This window comes from Berghia stephanieae, chromosome 6, assembly GCF_034508935.2.
Source record: "Berghia stephanieae isolate SIO BIC M18660-M18661 chromosome 6, UCSD_Bste_1.3, whole genome shotgun sequence".
Taxonomy (NCBI): domain Eukaryota; kingdom Metazoa; phylum Mollusca; class Gastropoda; order Nudibranchia; family Aeolidiidae; genus Berghia; species Berghia stephanieae.
The window spans coordinates 64,254,159-64,276,448 of NC_088365.1; the positions used below are offsets into that span (position 1 = coordinate 64,254,159).

The following is a 22,290-nucleotide window of genomic DNA, read 5'->3' on the forward strand; positions in this document are numbered from 1 at the left end:
GATAACGAAACAGATAATAACGGAAATGAAATTGTCAATCTCATTTGTAACTGATTGCCTCAATCTGATGTTGTGTTTGTCGGGCTAAATTTTTATAAGAAAAAAAACCTTGAGCTTTTATATAGCGCAATGTCCACTAATTGTGCTCAGAGCGCTTTACAAGCGGTCCCTAGCCAATAGTAACACTTGACAAGTAGGACAAGAAATGAGGCGATGTAACAAATTTTTTTTGGACAGAAACCATGCTGTTAACGTCCAGGTACTAATTTTACACCTGAGTACGGTGAGAGAATGTGAGGAAAGGGCAATTTATTACCTTTTCCTGGCTGGGTGCTTTAATTATAATTCTGGGACTTTTTACTATCCCATTTTCTTCATTTTACTGGCGCTGATTTGACCTTAATATATTGCAAGCGCCGTAAAACCTTTAAACATGATAACAAACTGAATCTGTCGTAACATATTATATCAATAAAACGTATCGCTAAACTAATTGAAGACAAAGAGTTACTTACTGAATGACCCCCCCCCCCCCCCCCCCCATCCCCCTCAATACTGTGTTATGTTGGGATAATTTTGAAACTAAAGATTGAATTACCAGAGCATTTATATGGCACAATATCCACTAAACGTGCTCAAAACCCTTTATAAGGGATCCCAAGTCAACAGAAAAACTTAACATATAGGATGACACATGACGACTGTAAGATTATATTGCATTTTCATTTCCCCCAGAGACATTGTTGTTAACGATCAGGTACTCACTTTATACCTGTGTACAGCGAGAGAATGTGAGTAGAGAACATTTTTCAAGGACTGCGCTGCTCAATGCGGGACTCGAACCCAAGACCTTTCGACCTGAATTCTTATACTTTTTTTATGCTCTGTCTGGTATCAAAATTTAATAGGTAAGTTTCTACTCAATCCTGTTCTGATTTTTGTTTTTGTCTATTGTTGTTGTTGTTTTTGTTTATTTGTTTGTTGTTGTTGTTGTTGTGTATGCCTGTTTAATTTACAATACATACCGAACATAATCAGTCAATCAGCAGAAGTTTTGATTTCCGTATACATCGAAATGTCTGCATGTCACAATCATGAAAAATATCAACATCACCACACTTGTTACATTATGATCAGTTTAGCAAAAGTAATTTAGACTAACTTTCACGTTGAACGCAAGCAAGAGACGTAAGAAGAATGCTTATTAAATCACAGCATGTCAAATTGTCATAAAACGAACATCCTATCTAACGAATTATATTATAAATACAAAAGCACACGACGTTGTGTGTTTATCAAGAAACATAAGTGAAAAAAAGGCATGTCAAAAAGTCATAAAATTAACACAAACAAACATGAATATGAATAGAACAGCTTCAAAAAAGAAGGGTTTTGAGTCCGAATCGTTCCGTGTTTTTGTATTTTGTTCTTTTTTGAAGTTGTTATATTTATTTTTGTTTATCACTTTTTACAGTCCACAGCTTCTAGCAGCTTAGTGTCACTTTAAAAATCAACACACCAAATTACAAAACAAAAGCACACACAATGGGTGAAGTGTCGATCTAAGAGCACAGTCAATGGCATCGAAACACTTTGAACTCCGGTCGCATCTTCTCCGGTCTTTGTAGTGATTTAACCCTTTTACGGCCAGACTAGATTTCAACGGAGTGACAGTTTCTCTCAAAACTTACAATAATAATCTTCCAAAGTGATACAAGATATCAAAAGCTGTGGAATGAAAAAAAGTATTTTTAAAAAAATGACTATAACAGTTTAACTCTTTCCTCACCGATTTTTTTCAGCATTTTCCCTAAATGGACAGCTTACCCAGCAGAAAAAAAAATGATTTTTAAACTCAAACAAGCTCTCTATAAAACAAATTTATGTTCTTATTTATTAAACAAAGATCATTTTTCAAAGCTTGTGATGTACAAAATAAATCTGAATTTGAAAAATGTATATTTGTGTCGTAACAATTGTGGCAATTTTGCTGCGGGTGGTAAAGAGAGGGTTAAAAAAAAAAAGAACAAGTCTTTTGTATTTTGTTCTTTTTATTTTTTTTATTTTGAAGCTATCAAAATTTTTTGTATTTTACTTTTTGATAACCATCTGCATAAAAAATTCCGCAAATTGGACCGTTTTCACCAAGAGAGCAGTAACAGCGATGCGACTAGGGCTTTATTCGAATGTCCACTGTCAGGTTATTATTTTAGAATTAAAACAATGTAAGTTATGGTTTAACATGAAAGCCACTGTCTGAATCTTTTCTTCGTACATCGAATCAATTTATTGACAGGCCGACTTTTACACATTACTCTTTCTTCTTCCTACGTGGCTGTGTCGTAGAGTCGAACACCGCAGATTAGGGGTTAAAATTGAAGACCCTTTCTGGTTGTCTGGTTCATATCTTCTTACATCTGAATCTAATAGTAAAGATGGCTGACTGGAATCAATCTTTTTATCGTACTGTCATACATCTTCTCCCTGCGTGGTTGGTGTTGTAGAGTCGAACACCGCATGTTAGGGGTTAAAATTGAAGCCACTTACTGGTTGTCTGGTTCATATCTTCTTACATCAAATATTAAAGATTGCTGACTGGAATCAATATATTTATCGTCAGGCTGACTGTCACACATATTTTTCCTGTGTGGCTGTGTTGTAGAGTCGAACTCCGCATGTTAGGGGTTAAAATTGAAGAACTATCTGGTTGTCTGGTTCAAATTATCTTCATACATCTCAAGTTAAAGATGGCTGACTGGAGTCAACATCGTCAGACTGACTGTCACACATATTCTTCCTGCTTGGTTTGGTGTTGTAGGGTCGGACACCGCAGATTACGGTTTAAAATTGAAGCCAATATCTGATTCATATCCTCTTACATCTGGTGTTAAAGATGTCTGACTGTCAATCTATTTATCGTCAGGCTGACTGTCAAACATATTCTTCCTGCTTGGTTTGGTGTTGTAGAGTCGAACACCGCAGATTACGGTTTAAAATTGAAGCCAATATCTGATTCATATCCTCTTACGTCTGATGTTAAAGATGGCTGACAGGAATCAATCTATTTATCGTCAGGCTGACTGTCACACATATTCTTCCTGTGTTGTAGAGTCGAACACCGCAGATTACAGTTTAAAATTGAAGCCACTTTCTGGTTCAATCAATTCTTCTTACAACTATTGCTGAAGATGACAGAATAGAATCAATCAATTTGTTGTAAGTCTGCCTGACTGTCACAGCTAAACTCTCTCACTTCTTCCTGCGTGGTCGGTGTTGTAGAGTCGAAGTCGACAGGTTAGGGGTTAAATCTGAAGGCAATGTCAGGAACATATTTTGGTACGTCTTGTTTTAAAGACGTCTAGTTTTTTTTGTACGGCTATGTGGTCTTGTGGTATGACACTCGCTTTCGGATCGGAAGGTCCAGGGTTCGAGCCTCGCTCGGCGCATAGTTAAATCCTTGGAAAAGGCTCTTTGCTCACATTCTCTCATCGTACTCAGGTGTAAAATGAGTACCCGGCTGTTAACAGCGTTGTCTCTGTCGGGAAAAATTGTAATATCGCCTAACAGGCGTCATGTCTCGTTCTTCATTGTTACCTGTTGCTGTTGGTCAGGTACCCCTTATATAGTCCTTGTAGAAGGCTCTTTACTCACATTCTCTCACCGTACTCAGGTGTAAAATGAGTACCTGGCCGTTAACGGCGTTGTCTGTGTCCGAAAAATTGTAATATCGCCTATCAGGCGTCAAGTCCTGTCCTACATGTTAAATGTTGCTGTTGACCAGGGACCCCTTGTAATGCGCTTTGAGCACATTTAGTGGATATTGCGCTATATCAAGCTCAATTTTAATTTAATTTTAAATGTCTGGAATATAATTTGGTACATGTAGTTTTAAAGTCGAGCAGACAGTGACAAGAATCAATCAATTTGTTGTTAGCCCGACTATCTCACACACACATAAACTCATTCACTTATTCCATCGTCGTCGAACTCCGAAGGTTAGGGGTTAAATCTGAAGGCAATGTCTGTGACATATTTTGATACGTCTAGTTTTTGTGCGGCTATGTGGCCTTGTGGTATGACACTCGCTTTCGGATCGGAAGGTCCTGGGTTCGAGCCTCGCTCGGCGCATAGTTGAATCCTTGGAAAAGGCTCTTTGCTCACATTCACTCAGGTGTAAAATGAGTACTTGGCCGTTTACAGCGTTGTCTCTGTCTGGAAAAAAAAATGTAATATCATCTAACAGGCGTCATGTCTCGTTCTTCAGTGTTACCTGTTGCTGTTGGTCAGGTACCCCTTATATAGCGCTTTGAGCACGTTTAGTGGATTTTGCGCTGTTAAAAAAAAGCTCAATTTTTAAAAGACGAGGTGACAGAAATCAATCAATTTGTATACAGACTGACTGTCACACAAAACTCTCTCACTTCTTTCTGCATTGTTGGCTTCGTTCTCTAATGATTTTTAGAGGAGTGAGGGGAGGGGCGGGGGGGTGGGGGGGGGGGGTGGTAGTTTGGAACGTTAACATAGGTTTATTACAGACAATTATTTCTTATTGTTGACAATGCACGTAATGTTGGTGATGGTGATGATAATAATAATGATGATGATGATGATGATGATGATGATGATGATGATGATGATGATGATGATGATGATGATTATTAAATTATTATTATTATTATATTATTATTATTACTATTATTATTATTATTATTATTATTATTAATTATTATTATTATTATTATTATTATTATTATTATTATTATTATTTCATTATTATTATTATTATTATTATTATTATTATATTATTATTATTATTATTATTATTATCATTATTATTATTATTAGTGTACAGTCGCGAACAGTGGTCAGTTGGTCATTTCATGGTCAATACCGAACTGAACCGTGATAGCAATGTGTGAATTTGGCTTTTATGTAAATCGAACGACAGCTCCTTAAATGCATTTTGCCATCAATGAAATTTTAAAGTATTTATTGTTGCTGATGTGTCCATTTTCTATAGTATAATTAGAGGGTTTTAATGACTGGTCAGTTTGTGGTCACTTGTGGTCACTCGGGTCATTTGTCAAGGGGGTCACTCACTCAATCCTTTCCGGGCTTGCTGGCACTTGAGGCGATGCAAGTGATCTCCACCTGGTCCTGTCAGCAGCTATTCTTGGGGCCATCTTGAGGGACAGAAGTATCTGCTTGAGGTCCCTATCTACGGTACGTCTCTAAGTCTGTTTGGGATGGCCTCGCTCCTCTTTCCTTGGTGTGTCCATTGCAGAGCCTTCCTTATCAGTGTTTCATCAGGTCTGAGACAGACATGCCCCACCATTGCCCTCATTTCCTTTCAATGAGACTCTCCAGAGACTCCACTTCAGCTCTCGCTCTCAGGGCCTCATTTGAAATTGTGTTTGGCCAGAATATCTTGAAGATTCGTTGCAAACATTTGTTTTGGAATACTTCAAGTTTCTGGATGACACTCTCTGTGATCTTCCAACATTCTGATCTATATAGAGAACAAAACGCCCAAGACAATACTTTTTTGTTTTTTGAATGGTCAGTTTGTGGTCACTCCAGTCGTCTGTATAGGTGCTTCTATATCCATAATTAATTATTTATATGGCCACTCTCTTCGTTGCCACCAAATTTCATAGTTTTACCACAACATGCACACATTTGTGACCCTCCGCCTCAAAACGGTATTAAGTCGGGTTGGCTAAGATGTTGAAAATTGAATTTATAATCAGAAATAAAAGGCTTGTGTTGAGTTTGTATGTTTTATTGAGGAGAATGGATACCATATTCTAGTGTGCTAATGACAACAATTTATATTTTTGACCAGTTTAACATTTAATTCGGCTTTTAAGCATCTGGTTCGTTCCGAGATAATACCGTTTTGAGACGATGGGTCACATTTGGTCCTAACTACCTCCAGTATTGGGACTTGTTTCGGCGCTGTCTACTCGGCGTCGGAGAGGGTTTAGAAGACGAGTACCCTAAGGGCGCAAAGTCGCATAATTTGTAAATAATACACGATCAGGCATATGATTGTGTGGCTATGTGGTCTGGTGGTATGTCAGTCGCTTTCGGATTGGAAGGTCATGGGTTTCTAGCCTCGCACGGGCATAGTTGGGTCCTTGGAAAAGGCTCTTTAATCACATTCTCTCATCGTACTCAGGTGTAAAATGAGTACCTGGCCGTTAACAGCGTTGTTTCTGACAGAAAAAAATTGTAATATCACCTTACAGGTGCCATGTCCCGTCCTACATGTTAAGTGTTGCTGTTGGCCAGAGACCCTTTGAAAAGCGCTTTGAGCACGTTTAGTGGATATTGCCCTATAAAAAATCTCAATTAAAGAATTTTAATTTTAATTTTACTCATTTTTATTATACACTGTGACATTTAAACATTGCGTGACGGCCAGGACAGAATAACCTTTAACCTTATCCTATGTCTTTTCCACCACTATAAGCCGCATGTGAAATCGCATTAATGACACACCCGTTAGTATCTACCGTGACACACCATTACGATCTGGTCTCCTCTTGAAGTCAAGATAGGGTGCTGGGTAATGCTAAAGGTCAGAGTGAAAAAGAATTGCCCCTTTCCTTTGTTTTGATGATGGCTCTTCATCTTCTTCTTCTTCTTCTTCTTCTTCTTCTTCTTCTTCTTCTTCTTCTTCTTCTTCTTCTTCTTCTTCTTCTTCTTCTTCTTCTTCTTCTTCTTCTTCTTCTTCTTCTTCTTCTTCTTCTTCTTCTTCTTCTTCTTCTTCTTCTTCTTCTCTTCTTCTTCTTCTTCTTCTCTTCTTCTTCTTCTTCTTCTTCTTCTTCTTCTTCTTCTTCTTCTTCTTCTTCTTCTTCTTCTTCTTCTTCTTCTTCTTCTTCTTCTTCTTCTTCTTTCAGCTTATCCCGTATTGTGCAGCGTTGCCATAATGAATGCCACATCTCCATGCATCTCGGTTCATAGTATCATTTTCCTCCAGGCCCAGTTCTTTCATATCGTCCTTTACTTTATCCAACCATCTTGTCTTTAGGCGTCCCTTTTTCCTCTTTCTCGCGAGTTGTATATCCAATACTTTCCTTCCCACGTAGATTACTCCCTCCCTCTCTTGTCTCTTAAACTGTCCAAACCACTTCAATCTATATTCTCTCTTCTTTATTGATACATTCTTCAATTCAGTCAACCTTCGAATTCGTTCATTTCTCACTTTATCCTTTCTTATCCAGCCAAGTGACCATCTCAACATCTTCATTTCTGCCACCTCAACGTTTCTTTGTTGTAGCTACTGTCTCTAGTCCATACAACATTGCTGGTCTTACAACGGATGTACATATTTTCCCCTTTTATTTTCTCAATAGTTTTCAATAGTCTGATGTCACGTCCGCCCAGCAACCAGCATCTTGGTTCTAAGTAAAGAAAATCGTTACTCATATTTCTTCACGCTGGGTATATTTTTTTCACATGTCATGCAATCATAATGTATCAAAGTCAAAATATGATCAGATGTATACTAATTTTCTTCTCTGGATACACTTTTATGCTCGTCGGAGAATTATTTCATAAGGGGGATGATGGAGATAATGGCGTCCGCCATTGTTCCGATAGTTCAGAACCAGTTACTATGCGTCAATACGAGGGAAGTGACGTCACGACTGTTGAACCCAATTGTCTATACTAAATAAACTACACACAGCCTACTAACCCCCAACCTCTCACAGACCTGCCTGCCATTAGGAAAAAAATTGTAGAATTACGACACTTAGTCTCCAATTTCAGAACTCCATGAGCATCTCTAAGTAATTAAAACTTATTGAAAATGAAAGTTGATGCCAGACTACATAATAATTTTTAAGCTTTTGAAGTGTTATTTAATCCTTGTGATGGCAAATTGTTAACTTTCAAAGTATGCGTCAATATTACAGCTACAATCTACTTTTAATCTTAAAAATTACGAATTTTAAAGTTTTAAAGAAGGCATGTCTGCTCCCACACACCTTACACATACTTACTCCTCCTTCCCCCCCCCCCCCCCCCCCCCCCCCCCCCCACTTTTTCCTTCCCCATGACACACTGCAACGTTGACGATCAATACTCTGCCTGCCAAGACAAAGAACAAACAATGCCTGTTGTATATATTTATCATCACTTTGGTGTTGTATGATAGGAACTGCATAACTTAAATTTGTAGATAACGATAGACAGTAATCTGCCGTACTCTGGAAAAACTCATATTTTAAAATTTGGCCAGAAAACTCATCTTTCAAATATCGATCGATTTAAATGACCCTCATCTTGGCAAAAAAATAACAAACAAACAAAAAGAAAACAAACAAGAACAACAAAAAAAAAACACCTCTCAAACCTGGGATTTCGCGAATTGACATTTTTTTTAAAAAGCGGTATTACAAATTTTAATTTCTACAGAGAGACAAAGCTGTTGGTGGCCAGGTATTCATTTTACAGAGGAAGAGGAGGAGGTTGAGGAAGAGGTTGAGGAGAAAAAGAAGAAGAAGATGTTGATGATGATGATGATGATGATGATGATGATGATGATGATGATGATGATGATGATGATGATGATGATGATGATAAAGAGGAGGAGGAGGAGGAGGAAGAGGAGGAGGAGAACAAGAAGAATAAAATATACCGATACTTGGATTGATACAAAAATTATTATTACGTATCTAATACTCAAATAAGTGTCATATTCAATATTCATAGTATATTTTGCTCTATTTACATTCATTTGGCATGTCCTACTTGTACATTCGAGAGTTTCCAATAATCGATATAAAAAATACAATCATATCCAATGTCACCATGCGTCAAAATCAAATATTACTTGGTAAGTTCTTTATCAATGGCAGTCTTAAAATTATTAATTGAATTAGAATGTTTTGTCTCAAACTCTAGCTTATTCCAAATTGTCGCAGTCCTTTGAAATAGGTTATTTTTCCTTAAAAACAAATTACATATTTCAACAAATATCTTAAACTTATCTCCCCTAGTATTTGTAACATGCGAATATTTTTTTTAAAAAATCATTAAGCTATATTGTAAGAACCATGCACGAGTCTATATATTATATGAATAAGATCGGTTATTTTGTGCTGGTAGCATCAAGCTCTCTAGTACACGATGGATGGTAAGATACCAGTCTTCGTACTTTTCCAACGCAAAAGATTTAAAAAGAAGACAAGAAATAGTAGTAGTAGTAGTAGTAGTAGTAGTAGTAGTAGTAGTAGTAGTAGTAGTAGTAGTAGTAGTAGTAGTAGTAGTAGTAGTAGTAGTAGTAGTAGTAGTAGTAGAGAAGAAGAAGAAGAAGAAGAAGAAGAAGAAGAAGAAGAAGAAGAAGAAGAAGAAGAAGAAGAAGAAGAAGAAGAAGAAGAAGAAGAAGAAGAAGAAGAAGAAGAAGAAGAAGAAGAAGAAGAAGAAGAAGATAGTCACTTGGCTGGACAAGAAAGGGTAAAGTGAGAAATGACCGATTCGTAGGTTGACTGAAGTGAAGAATGTATCAATCAAGACGAGAGAATATAGATTGAAATGGTTTTGGACATTTTAAGAGACGAGAGAGGGAGTGAGTAATCTACGTGGGAAGGAAAGTATTGGATATACAATTAGCGGGAAAGAGGAAAAAGGGACGCCCAAAGACAAGATGGTTGGATAAGGTAAAGGACGATATGAAAGATCTGGGCCTGGAGGAAGATGATACTATGAACCGAGATGTATGGAGATGTGGCATTCATGATGGCACAATACGGGATAAGCTGAAAGAAGAAGACGAAGAAGAAGAAGAAGAAGAGAAGAAGAAGAAGAAGAAGAAGAAGAAGAAGAAGAAAGAGGAGGAGGAGGAGGAGGAGGAGGAGGAGGAGGAGGAGGAGGAGGAGGAGGAGGAGGAGGAGGAGGAATAGGCGGAGGAATCGGCGGAATAGAAGGCGGAAGAGCAGGAGGAGGAACAGGGGGAGGAGGAGGAAGAGAACAAGAAGAATGAAATAAACCGATACATGGATTGATACAAAAATGATTATTGCGTCATCATAATTTGCAGATCACGTGACCATTTACTTGCGCAGCAAAGTAATACATTGTGCCGAAAATGGAGTGTATTTCTTTTACTATTCCTACCTCCTGGAATAGAAAACGCTAACTACTTGATTTATCATGCATTTGGTTGAATAGTATCATCCATAAGGTTGGTATCTTGAGAATAAAGTGATAGGTAGAGAGGGAAGTATACATATATACAGGTCTGACACTCGAACCCACTTATGAATGGGCCTAGTTTAACATTGTAACGAACAATATTTTTTGCGTCATTTTTTGAAATTTCCATTACAACAACGAACCCATAACGAATTAGATGGGGGCTGCCTGAAGCCTGGAATCGTGAAAATACTAACGAAAGAGTGATAATGGAGAGGCTTCGGATGGGAACAATACTGTATTGAATACGGTAGTGTTCCTATCCGAAGTCTATCCAATATCACTCTTTCGTTAGAAGAAAGGGATGATGACGTTTGCAACTATTAAATAATTATTAATATCGACTTGTGCTTGTTTGCAGGTCTGATAAGCCAAATGGGCTCATTGCTGTAATGGAAATAGTCTTCTTAAATCGAAGCAAAATGTTGTCTATTACAACAAAACGTTAAATTAAGCGTTATCAGATCTGAATTGTGCTCATGTGGTTATTGTTTATCAGTTGGGGGCAACGTGTACTCATTTACAAGTCTAGTAGTCCATATTATTTATATTATGGCTTGTAGAAAATCATGAGAGAGAGAGAGAGAGAGAGAGAGAGAGAGAGAGAGAGAGAGAGAAAGAGAGAGAGAGAGAGAGAGAGAGAGAGAGAGAGAGAGAGAGAGAGAGAGAGAGAGAGAGAGAGAGTTCTACTTTTTGATTTTGTTGTCATATTCTTGTAGTTCTGTCCCTTAGTTTTAGTCGTCCAAGAAAGTAGAAAGATGGAGTGAATAGAAAGATGGCGCTTGTCGGTTGATTGAGGAAGCGCGTTTTTTGTTGGTTTTGTTGTTTGTTTGTTTTTTTTTTTTTTGGGTTTTTTAAAATTTATTTTCTTTTTTTTTTTTTTTTTTTTTTGATATTACAACCCCTTTCGAAAATTGTTAAATTTCAAACACGGTTTATACTTCTGGTCTCACCGTTGTAGTGATGGGCATGCTCTCGACAAGGCGTCCCTATCCAACATCTATGTGGTCTTGTGGTATGACACTCGCTTTCGGATCGGAAGGTCCTGGGTTCGAGCCTCGCTCGGCCCCATATTTGAATCCTTGGAATCTCGTGCAGCTACTCGTATGTGGTTTTGTGGGTTTTCACTCGCCTGCCTTCAGACCAAAAGGTCCAGGGCGCAAAGCTGAATCTTCGAAAATGCTCTTTACACACATTCTATCACCGTACTCAGGTGTAAAATGAGTACCTGGTTTTAACAGAGATCTCTCTGTAGGCAAATAAAGCTGTCATATCATTGTCTCACGGGCGACATGTCTAGTCCTATATGTCGAGTGTCGCTTGAGTTTTGAGCTTTTATTCAACGCAATATCCACTAAACGTGCTCAAAGCGCTTAAGAAAGGGTCACTGACTAACAGCAACACATAACATAAAGAACGACACATGACGCATGTTAGGCGATATTCAATTTTTTTTTTTTTTTTTTTTTGACAGAGACAACGCATGGTAACGGCCAGGTACTCAGTTTACACATGAGTACGGTGAGAGAAGAATTAGAGTAAAGATCCTTTTCCAAGGACTACTCAACTATGCGCCGAGCGAGGCTCGAACCCAGGACCTCCCGACTCGAAAGTGAGTGCCATACTACTAGACCACATAGCCGAAACAAGGCTAGAACTGCACTGCCAACGTTTTCATATCTATTAAGCAATTCATCCGGATTTTTATATATATATTTATATAAAATGTTATCGTCGATCTTCTCAGGTTAGCATCAACTGGAGATTATTGACCTTGACCTTGTGACGTCATGGGAATCAACACAAAAACATGGCGGCCTCGTGGCTGTCCCACGCGTTATGCTACCATGTATGAACTGCCGCCCGCAGATGAGGAAGATCAGCAAGTGGAAGTGATCCCAAAGCCTATTACGGTACGTGAATCTCCTTTATAGGGAATGAGATTAGCGGAAGAGTAGCGTCCCTAGATTGGACGTCACCCATAGTCTGTGACGTCACCGGCGGAAAAGTTATTAGAGAGAGAACGTCATGGTGGTTGTGCTCATGCGTCTCTCGTCCTCGCGGAGCACAACCACCATGACGTTCTCTCTCTAATAACTTTTCCGCCGGTGACGTCACAGACTATGGGTGACGTCCAATCTAGGGACGCTACTCTTCCGTTAATCCCATTCCCTTTGAAATGTTATATTATGTAACAGACCGCTTTGATGAGGTAATAATATGTGGCCCCATTTCGTGGAGTGCGCTCTCCCCGGATGTAAAACTAATGAGGAACAGCCAGTCTTTCAAAAAACACTTTAAGACAGAACTTTTTTCCAGAGCTTACACAAATAGTTTCGCTCACAGAATACCCCTTAACTCACTCAACCCTAACACCGACTATATCCGTAGTTTACCCGGGTTACTTTTACCATATGCCCGTTTATTACATTTTTCTGAGACAAATTATAGGCGTAGTATCAAAGCTAATGTTTTTAGTTTTTACATGTTAATGGTAGTTGAATAAAACTATCTATGTACATGCTCATTTTTAATACATTCTTTCCTGTTTTGAAAATCTCTAGGATTGAGTGAGTTAAATATAATTTTAATTTTAAGTTTATTTTATTCCAGATTTTGACAATAAGTTCAGACTGACTATTTCCACTGTATAACTGAACTTTTTTTTTTTGTGTGTGTATGTGTGTGTGTGGGTGTGTGTGTGTGTCTGTGTGTGTGTGTGTGTTTTTCGTTATAATAAGTTACTAATGTTAGTGAGTAATATTTGTGGAAGTATGTCTGTATATTTTGTCCGTGTATGAATGAAAATGTATCTTTGACTGAGTTTATGTGCATTGTGTATGTGTTTGTTTCTTCCTATGTATTCTCAAAATTGTCAAAGAATAAATGGTTGATCGACAATTAATATTGTCAAGCGCCTCTGAGCACTTATGTGGAAGTTGAACGCTATATAAATAACTTATTATTATTATTATTATTATTATTATTATTATTATTATTATTATTATTATTATTATTATTATTATTATTATTATTATTATTATTATTATTATTATTATTATTATTATTATTATTGTTATTATTATTATTATTATTATTATTATTATTATTATTATTATTATTATTATTATTATTATTATTATTATTATCATTATTATTATTACTATTATTATTATTATTATTACTATTATTATTATTATTATTATTATTATTATTATTATTATTATTATTATTATTATTAATCATCCATCCACCAGGCGAACGCCAGCACCGGGTCAAAAGGCAAGAGTCTATGGTGTTGTGGCTGTATGCGACACCTAATCGATCCATTCTCATTCAGCTGCGGCCACACGTTCTGTAAAAGGTAAGTCAAAGTGATACTAAGCTGCTACAAGCTGCGGCCACACGTTCTGTAAAAGGTAAGTCAAAGTGATGCTAAGCTGCTAAAAACTTTGGCCACACGTTCTATAAAAGGTAAGTCAAAGTGATACTAAGCTGCTACAAGCTGTGGCCACACGTTTTTTTTAAAATGTTAGTCAAAGTGATTCTAAGCTGCTACAAGCTGTGGCCACACGTTCTGTAAAAGGTAAGTCAAAGTGATACTAAGCTGCTACAAGCTGCGGCCACACGTTCTGTAAAAGGTAGGTCAAAGTTATACTAAGCTGCTACAAGCTGTGGCAACACGTTATGTAAAAGGTAAGTCAAAGTGATACTAAGCTGCTACAAACTGTGGCCACACGTTCTGTAAAAGGTAAGTCAAAGTGATGCTAAGCTGCTACAAACTGCGGCCACACGTTCTGTAAAAGGTAAGTCAAAGTGATACTAAGCTGCTACAAGCTGTGGTCACACGTTCTGTAAAAGGTAAGTCAAATTGATGCTAAGCTGCTACAAACTTTGGCCACACGTTCTATAAAAGGTAAGTCAAAGTGATACTAAGCTGCTACAAGCTGTAGCCACACGTTCTGTAAAAGGTAAGTCAAAGTGATGCTAAGCTGCTACAAGCTGCGGCCACACGTTCTGTAAAAGGTAAGTCAAAGTGATACTAAGCTGCTACAAGCTGTGGTCACACGTTCTGTAAAAGGTAAGTCAAAGTGATACTAAGCTGCTACACGCTGTGGCCACACGTTCTGTAAAAGGTAAGTCAAAGTGATACTAAACTGCTACAAGCTGTGGTCACACGTTCTGTAAAAGGTAAGTCGAAGTGATACTAAACTGCTACAAGCTGTGGCCACACGTTCTGTTAAAGTTAAGTCAAAGTTGATACTAAGCTGCTACAAGCTGTGGCCACACGTTCTGTTAAAGTTAAGTCAAAGTTGATACTAAGCTGCTACAAGCTGTGGCCACACGATCTGTAAAATGTAAGTCAAAGTTATACTAAGCTGCTACAAGCTGTGGCCACACGTTCTGTAAAATGTAAGTCAAAGTTATACTTAGCTGCTAGTCTAAGCTTAACTTCCAATATACTTACACTGAACCCCCCCCCCCCCCCAAAAAAAAAAAAACAAAACAAAACAAAAAAAAAAAAAAACCACCATAAACCCAACAAGTATCTAATATTTTGGACAGAAAACTCGTCCTTCAAATACCGATCGATTAAAAAACTCTCAAACCTTGGACTTCAATTAACCCCAAGTTTTGAGAGTTTTTGACAAGGATGAGAACTATTTAAATCGATCGATATTTGAAGGACGAGTTTTCGGATCAAAATTTGAAATACGTGTTTTTTTTTGTTTTTGTTTTTTTTTTTTTTTATTATTACGACAGTATTGCTCTACGTGGCAAAATATAAATATATAAATAAATAAATGAGTACATAAATAAAATGATAAATAGGTAAAAAGTAAATAAATAAATAAATAAATAAATAAATAAATAAATAAATGAATAAATAAATAATAAATAAATAAATAATAAATAAATGAAATAAATAAATAAATAAATAAATAAATAAATAAATAAATAAATAAATAAATAAATAAATAAATAAATAAATAAATAAATAAATAAAAAGAAAAGTATTTTCCTCTTTAAACTCACTATATAAATGACAAAAAAATGCTTTTATGTTGTTTTTTTTTCTGAATGATGGAAAAGACGCTTAGTAGGTACGAGTACATTTGAGCCCTCTTAAGATGAACTCATTGGGACCAGTAAAAAATTTTTTTAGCTAAATCAAGACTAATAGTCTCCATTTTCAAGGGAAACAACCTTTCAATTCAAAATGAGTGATGGGTAAAAGTCCAGTTGCCTCCCCTGTCGTGAAAAGTGTAGTGCGTTACTAATATTGATCAATGTTGTGGTAGAAAATAATTTATTTCAACCGAACAAGACTGGTTCGTGATTATTTAAATCAGACTTAGACTAGTTAGATTGTAGATAGAACGAAGATAACGTCACACAGGTCTTTGTTATTGGTTTGTTGTTGTTTTTTTTTTGCCATCCACGTCTATGAGTAATTCTTACAAAACTGTATCAACCAGACTATAATTGTTCAAGGTTACACATAGTTTTGTGTGTTGGTCTGTTATACTTCCGGATGGCAATGTTGTGAGTTTCTTAGCCAAGCGCGCACTATCTATATAGAAGGAACAAAATTGACATCACTTTGTTGTTGTTTTTTGACAGCCATGTTCATTATTAGTTCTCAGTAAATTTAATTAATCATACTATAAACGTTCAAGGTTACACATAATTTTATGTGTTGATACATTATATCAATTTGGCGGATTTTGTAACAACCGCATAGCATCAATCCGGAAATATACCGGAACCAGCTAGAAAGTTCATTTTAAGCGAGATTTTATCTTAAGCAATTTTATCGTATCTGGAATCTACTGTATTTATTATTAGTCCTCCGAAGGACTGGTTACATACACACTTCCAATGATTTCGGAACGGGAAAAGTAGAAGGTGTGACATCACAACTTAACCGCCCTAATACATCAATGTTAAATCAAGCTAATAATTTCGCTCGCTTGTCAGACCTGCATGATATATGCGCATGTCTTGTGGATCATATTTTCCACCTTACTGCGATAGATGGTACCGAGTTGATGTCATTCGGCTCTGTGCTATTGTTTTTAGCCCACCATTTTATGAATAGTTTTAAATAAATAGTATTTATCACACTACAAACGTTTAAGGTTATACATAGTTTTGTGTGTTGTTACTTTATATCTGGCTGGGAGTCCTACAAATTGCCGTCCGGAGCCGTCCGGAGATTATCTAAAGCATTCTCAAGCCATCCGGACAGGTCTGAGGGCCTCCGGATGTCTTGAGAATGCTTCCGATGACCTCCGGACGGCTTTCCTGAGCCACCGGACGGCTCCCGACGGCAATTAGTATTACCAGTTAGTATTACTAATTGCCGTCCGGAGCCATCTGGAGCAGACCGAGGAGCTTTCGGAAGGCCTCTCCTTTCGGACAACTTCTGGAAAGCTTCGTACAGGTCTGAGGGCCTCCGGATGGCTTGAGATTGCTTTAGATGACTTCCGGACGGCTCTCTTGGGATGGATGAATGGCGGATGTTGTGCGTTAATTTAAAAAAGACTAAACGCAAAGCATCAATTCTAAACCAAAATATTTGTTCCACTCGCCCCCCCCCCCCCCCCATCCCCCCCCCCCCCCTCCCCCTCTACTGACTGAGTCACAGTTGTATAGCATCTACAAGAGACGTCCTGGTCCGTGATTTTTGGGACAGCGTCAAAGACGTAAGGGCGAGAATGCGATGCCCTGTTGGAAACTGTAAAGCAACCATCGCTGCTCTCCCTTTGATTAACGGGGATTTCCGATTCAGAGAGCGCCGTCCTTCGAAGGATTTGTCTAAAGTGGCGCCAAGAAGTAAGTCAGAGGAAGATTTTAAAAATAAAATTAAAAAAACAACAACAAACATTAGAGCTTTTATATAGGGCAATATCCACTAAATGTGCTCAAAACGCTTTACAAAGGGTCCCTGACCAACAGCAACACGTAACATGTAGAACGAGACATAACGCCTATTAGGCGATATTTCAATTTATTTCCGACAGAGACAACGCTGTTGACGGCAAGTGCTCATTTTACACCTGAGTACGGTGAGAGAATGTGAGTAAAGAGTCTTTTCCAAGGACTCAACTATGCGCCGAGGGAGGCTCGAACCCAGGACCTTCCGATCCGAAAGCAAGTGTCATACCACAAGACCACATAACCGCACACACATTTTTAAAAATGTCTGTATGTCTGTCTATTTAGAATTGTTCATTGGGCTTTATCGGGGTTGGGGGATTAGAAAGAAACGAAATGGCCTTTTATCGACAGCAATATAACACTTGGAAGTGATCACGAGGGGTTGCTTTTTTCTTCTTTTTTTTCTGTGTCCCTTTGTTTGGCGTTCTTTTGTTCTCAACGACAAAGAGAACAAACTGATAACAGGTCTTGAACTTGAGTTTCCTGGATGTAATCAATATCTTGTCCACTCGGCGTCCACGCTCAAATTTGTTGAAAATATTCAATAATAATAATAATGATGATGATGATGATGATGATGATGATGATGATGATGATGATGATGATGATGATGATGATGATGATGATGATGATGATGGTGACGACGATAGAGGAAGGGGAGGTGGAGTCGGAGTTGAGGGAGGAGGAGGAGAAGAAGAAGAAGAAGAAGAAGAAGAAGAAGAAGAAGAAGAAGAAGAAGAAGAAGAAGAAGAAGAAGAAGAAGAAGAAGAAGAGGAGGAGGAGGAGGAGGAGGGGGAGGAGATCAACCACCTAACGCTATTCTCGTATCTTTTAACATCAACCCCCCCCCCCCCCCCCCCACCTTCCTCAACAGCTCCGTCGACAGGCGGGATGATGCTCTCTGCCGAACCCACCCTGTCTTCAATATGCCCGCCTCAGTCGCTGGGGGTAGACACATCTAAGGACTCCACGAACCCATCGCCTCCAAGAAAGTCTCGGCGGAGCGATGACCTGTTTTCTGGCCTTGAGGACATGAAATATTGGAATTTGTCGTTAGAAACTATCCCCGGATCATAGAGAGTTCTTGTTAAAAGTTTTAACCTTAAAAGTTAACCAGACATGGCTTATTTGAACATTTAAACAATTTTAATTTTACGGAGAATTAAATTGTAATCACAGTCGTCAACTTTAATCATATATAATATGACATGGCAGTTTTTTGCATCACTTGCGACCGCAAAAAAATCGCAAAATATCACTGATTTGCATAGCGGCCGCAAAATCTGCATATTTTTTGTTCCAAATTTTTGCCAATTTTCAAGATTTTGCAAAGAACAACAAAATAAGAAATAAATAAATAAATAAAAATATAAAAAAAACAATAATAAAAAATAGACGATTTTTTCCCCTTTTAATTTGGTAGCTGGTGTAGAACGTGAAAGATAATTAATCAAAAATAGCTTCTCTTTTTACAACCTCATTTTCTTCCTTTTACTGGCGCTGAATATGACCTTACATTTGTTACAAGCGCAGTGAAACCCTTAAAAACAAACAAATACCTTTCTCTTTCATGAACCAATTATGGGATTTTAGGAAAATTAATCGCAAATTTTTTCAATTTTGTGTGTGCATATTTTGCTGTTTTTAGCTTGTACAATTTGGTTTGTTATTTTATTTTTTTTTGGAAAAAACCTGCCATATCAGATAAAAATACAATTTACGCACACATGGATTACATAATACTTCAAAATCCTTAAAATTGTTTATTCTGGCATCAATTTCATTATCAATCAGTTTTGATAATTTTTTGAGATGCTCGTAATGTTCCGAAATTGGAGCCAAAATTTCGTAATTATACGAATCTTTTCTTAATACTAGGCAGGCCTGCTTTTTGCCTACTTGCACGTACCTACTGTATTGCAGGTCTGATGACCGTTGTTATGGACAATATTTTATGAGTTGGTTTGAGTTAATTTCCATTACAAGAATGGGCCCGTAATAATAAATTAGATTATCGGACCTGCAAATAAGTGTATTGCACGCCAACTTTTCTTATCGCTGGAGATGCTTATTCAAGTTAAAATTAACATGAATATCACTTCAAAATTCTTTAAATTATGTAGTCTGGCGTCAATTTAATTTTCAATCAGTTTTGATGATTTTAGAGATACTAATGAAGTTCCGAAATTGGAACCAAAAAAATTGCGTAATTCTACGAATATTTCGAAATAGTAGGTAGGTCCGCCTGACCTGCGCAAGGCATTTTGCTCACGTACTGTATTTGCAGGTCGGATGCCCGGACGTGATTATGGGCCTGATTTAAAATTGTTGTAAAGGAGAACATTTAATGAAAATACTAACGAAAGAGTAAAAAGGGAGAGGGTTCGTATGAGAACAAAATGGGAGAATGAGAAAGGTGATAGCAGTATAGCGTTAGATAAAATGTGCGGCTATGTGGTCTAGTGGTATGACACTCGCTTTCGGATCGGAAGGTCCTGGGTTCGAGCGTCGCGCTCGGCGCATAGTTGAGTCCTTGGAAAAGGCTATTTACTCACATTCTTTCACCGTACTCAGGTGTAAAATGAGTACCTGGCCGTTAACAGCGTTGTCTTTGTCCGAAAAATTGTAATATCGACTAACAGGCGTCATGTCCCGCCCCACATGTCAAATGTTGCTGTTGACCCCTTGTAAAGCGCTTTGAGCACATTTAGTGGGTATTGCGCTATATAAAGCTCAATTTTAAAAAAAAAATGTTTAAAACTAAATTGAAAAACTGAAAAATGATATTTTTAAAAATATATTTTTTAAAACTAATGCAGCATGCAGCAATGCTAATAAAACAAAAATAAACACAATACCTACGTAAAGCAAGACGAGGTAACTCTGATGGGGACATTCTATAAACACGGTATGGCAGCAAAAGTATAATTCAAGTGAATCAACGAAGAAACTCAAATGGATCAAGTTGAGAGCCCCTAACGTTCTCTAATATTTTAGGAGTTTGTTTGAGATAAATTCCATTAGAATGAGCCCGTAATAATCAATTAGTTTATCAGACCTGCAAGTAAGTGCACGTCTTACTTTGCCCATCGTTGGAGATGCTTTTTCAAGTTGAAATTAATTCTTTCTGTACGTTACTATTATCTTCTAGATAAAGTGATTTGTAATTGATTTTTTTTTTTTTGCTGAAAAAGTCAATGTGTTCGATGTCTGAAATTCATAGTGGGAGGTCTAGTCTGTTCCATGCCCTGCTGGTCCGGATGATGAGGTAGAGGAGGAGAAGGAGGAGGAGGAGCACGAGGAGGAGGAGGAGGAGGCGGAAGAGGAGCACGAGGAGGAGGAGGAGGAGCACGAGGAGGAGGAGCACGAGGAGGAGGAGGAGGAGGAGGAGGAGGATGAGGAGGAGGAGCACGAGGAGGAGGAGGAGGAGGAGCACGAGGAGGAGGAGGAGGAGGAGGGGTAGGAAGAAGAAGAAGAAGAAGAAGAAGAAGAAGAAGAAGAAGAAGAAGAAGAAGAAGAAGAAGAAGAAGAAGAAGAAGAAGAAGAAGAAGAGAATTTATGTATATTCAATCCATAAGCAAAAATCATAATATTTTTATGGGTAGTTTTAACATTGATTATTTCGGAAACAAAAATGAATCCAAAGTGTTCCTGGAGCTTATTGATTCAAACAATTCTATTCAACTCGTCAGCGGTCCTACAAACAACCCTGGCCACACAATAGATCATGTCGTTACAGACATTGAACATTCTCTCTCTTCACCTGTCTTGAATATTGATAAATTAATCTCTGACCATCATTTAATTGTGTTTTGCGTTTTATTCCCAGTGAAGTTTGAAATAAAAAAAAGATGATAACATCTCGTAATATGAAGAATATAAACATGAACATTTTTAAACAAGACCGTGACCATAGCGTTGAAAATAAACATGATGCAAATGGTCTCCACCAGTCAATTGTTGATACGGTGGACAAGCATGCTCCCTTAAAACCTAGAGCAGTAAGGGTGAGACGTCGAGCACCCTGGTATAATACAGAAATGAAATTGACTGGATTAGCTATGAGGCGGGCAGAAAGAAAATGGCTCAAGTCCAGAGATGCTGTTGACAAAAAATTGTAATCGCGGCTAGAAATGATGCGAAAGCCGTCAATTTCAGGGCCAAAAAGAAATTATATGAAGCCAGCCTGAAAAACGTCGGGCGTTCGAGACAATTCTTTGCCTTGACCAAGGAACTGCTGGGACAACAGACGCAAGCATCTCTCCCATCTTTAATCGATCGTGCAGATCTACCCATTCGCTTTGGTCAATATTTTAAAGAAAAAACGGATACCATCAGGAAAGAACTCTCATCTGAATCGATCCAAACAACATTTGACAAGTTTCATAGTGATTCATTAACAATTTTTTCAAAGATCACTGAATCTGACTTACGTGACTGCATTAGGTCGTCTCCAACTAAAAGTTGCGATTTAGACCCAGTAAATTCTGCCATTCTAAATAAAAGTGCATTGATGTAATTTTAACACCATTTACATGTATTATTAATGATTCGTTGCAGTCGGATGCTGTACGATACATTTACAAAGTTGCTCATGTCAAACCCCTTTTGATAAAGAGAACTTTAAAAAACGATCGCCCTGTCTCTAATCTTCCTTTTCTCTCTAAAATCTTAGAAAAGCTTGTTTTGAAACAATTACTGTCTCATCTTAAAAATAATTGTCTTGAAGAAAAATTTCAGTCGGCTTATAGGCAACATCATTCGACGGAAACCGCACTTGTTAGGGTTGTTAATGATCTCCTCTTTGTTATAGACAATGATTCATTCTATCTGCTGAATTTGCTTGACCTATCGTCTGCTTTTGATACTATTGATCACAATCTTCTCCCCAAACGTCTTAAAATTACTTATGGCGTGTCTGGTGCAGCGCTTGATTGGTTTAGGTCATATTTGTTTAATCGTAAACAGATTATTATGGTGGATGAATAGAGATCTGAGGAAATCATTCTTGATTGTGGAGTTCCCCAGGGTTCAGTACTTGGACCCTTTCTTTTTGTTCTGTACGTTGGCCCTCTGTCTGTCTTACCACCAATTCGCTGATGATAAGCAATTGTACTGCGTTTCCAATACGAGAAATTT

At 37.7% G+C, this 22,290-nt stretch overlaps 2 protein-coding genes across 2 annotated transcripts in view; one reads left to right on the forward strand and one right to left on the reverse strand.

Annotated features, from left to right (window-relative positions):
• The window catches only part of LOC144975441 (uncharacterized), a gene marked incomplete in the record, with an annotated part of 9,166 nt that extends 7,594 nt beyond the window's left edge, over positions 1-1,572 (reverse strand). Inside the window, 1 exon segment of the mRNA XM_078919507.1 lies at positions 1,026-1,572. Coding sequence (XP_078775633.1) covers positions 1,026-1,032 — 7 coding nt within the window.
• Positions 1,573-10,070: 8,498 nt separating this feature from the next.
• On the forward strand, positions 10,071-18,501 carry LOC144975744 (uncharacterized). The gene is made up of 5 exons (XM_078919939.1): positions 10,071-10,195; positions 11,954-12,119; positions 13,464-13,570; positions 16,859-17,046; positions 18,026-18,501. Exons 2-5 carry the CDS (start codon positions 11,997-11,999, stop codon positions 18,226-18,228), a joined length of 621 nt encoding a protein of 206 aa, XP_078776065.1. The 5' UTR covers positions 10,071-10,195; positions 11,954-11,996; the 3' UTR covers positions 18,229-18,501.
• The last annotated feature ends 3,789 nt before the right edge of the window (positions 18,502-22,290 follow it).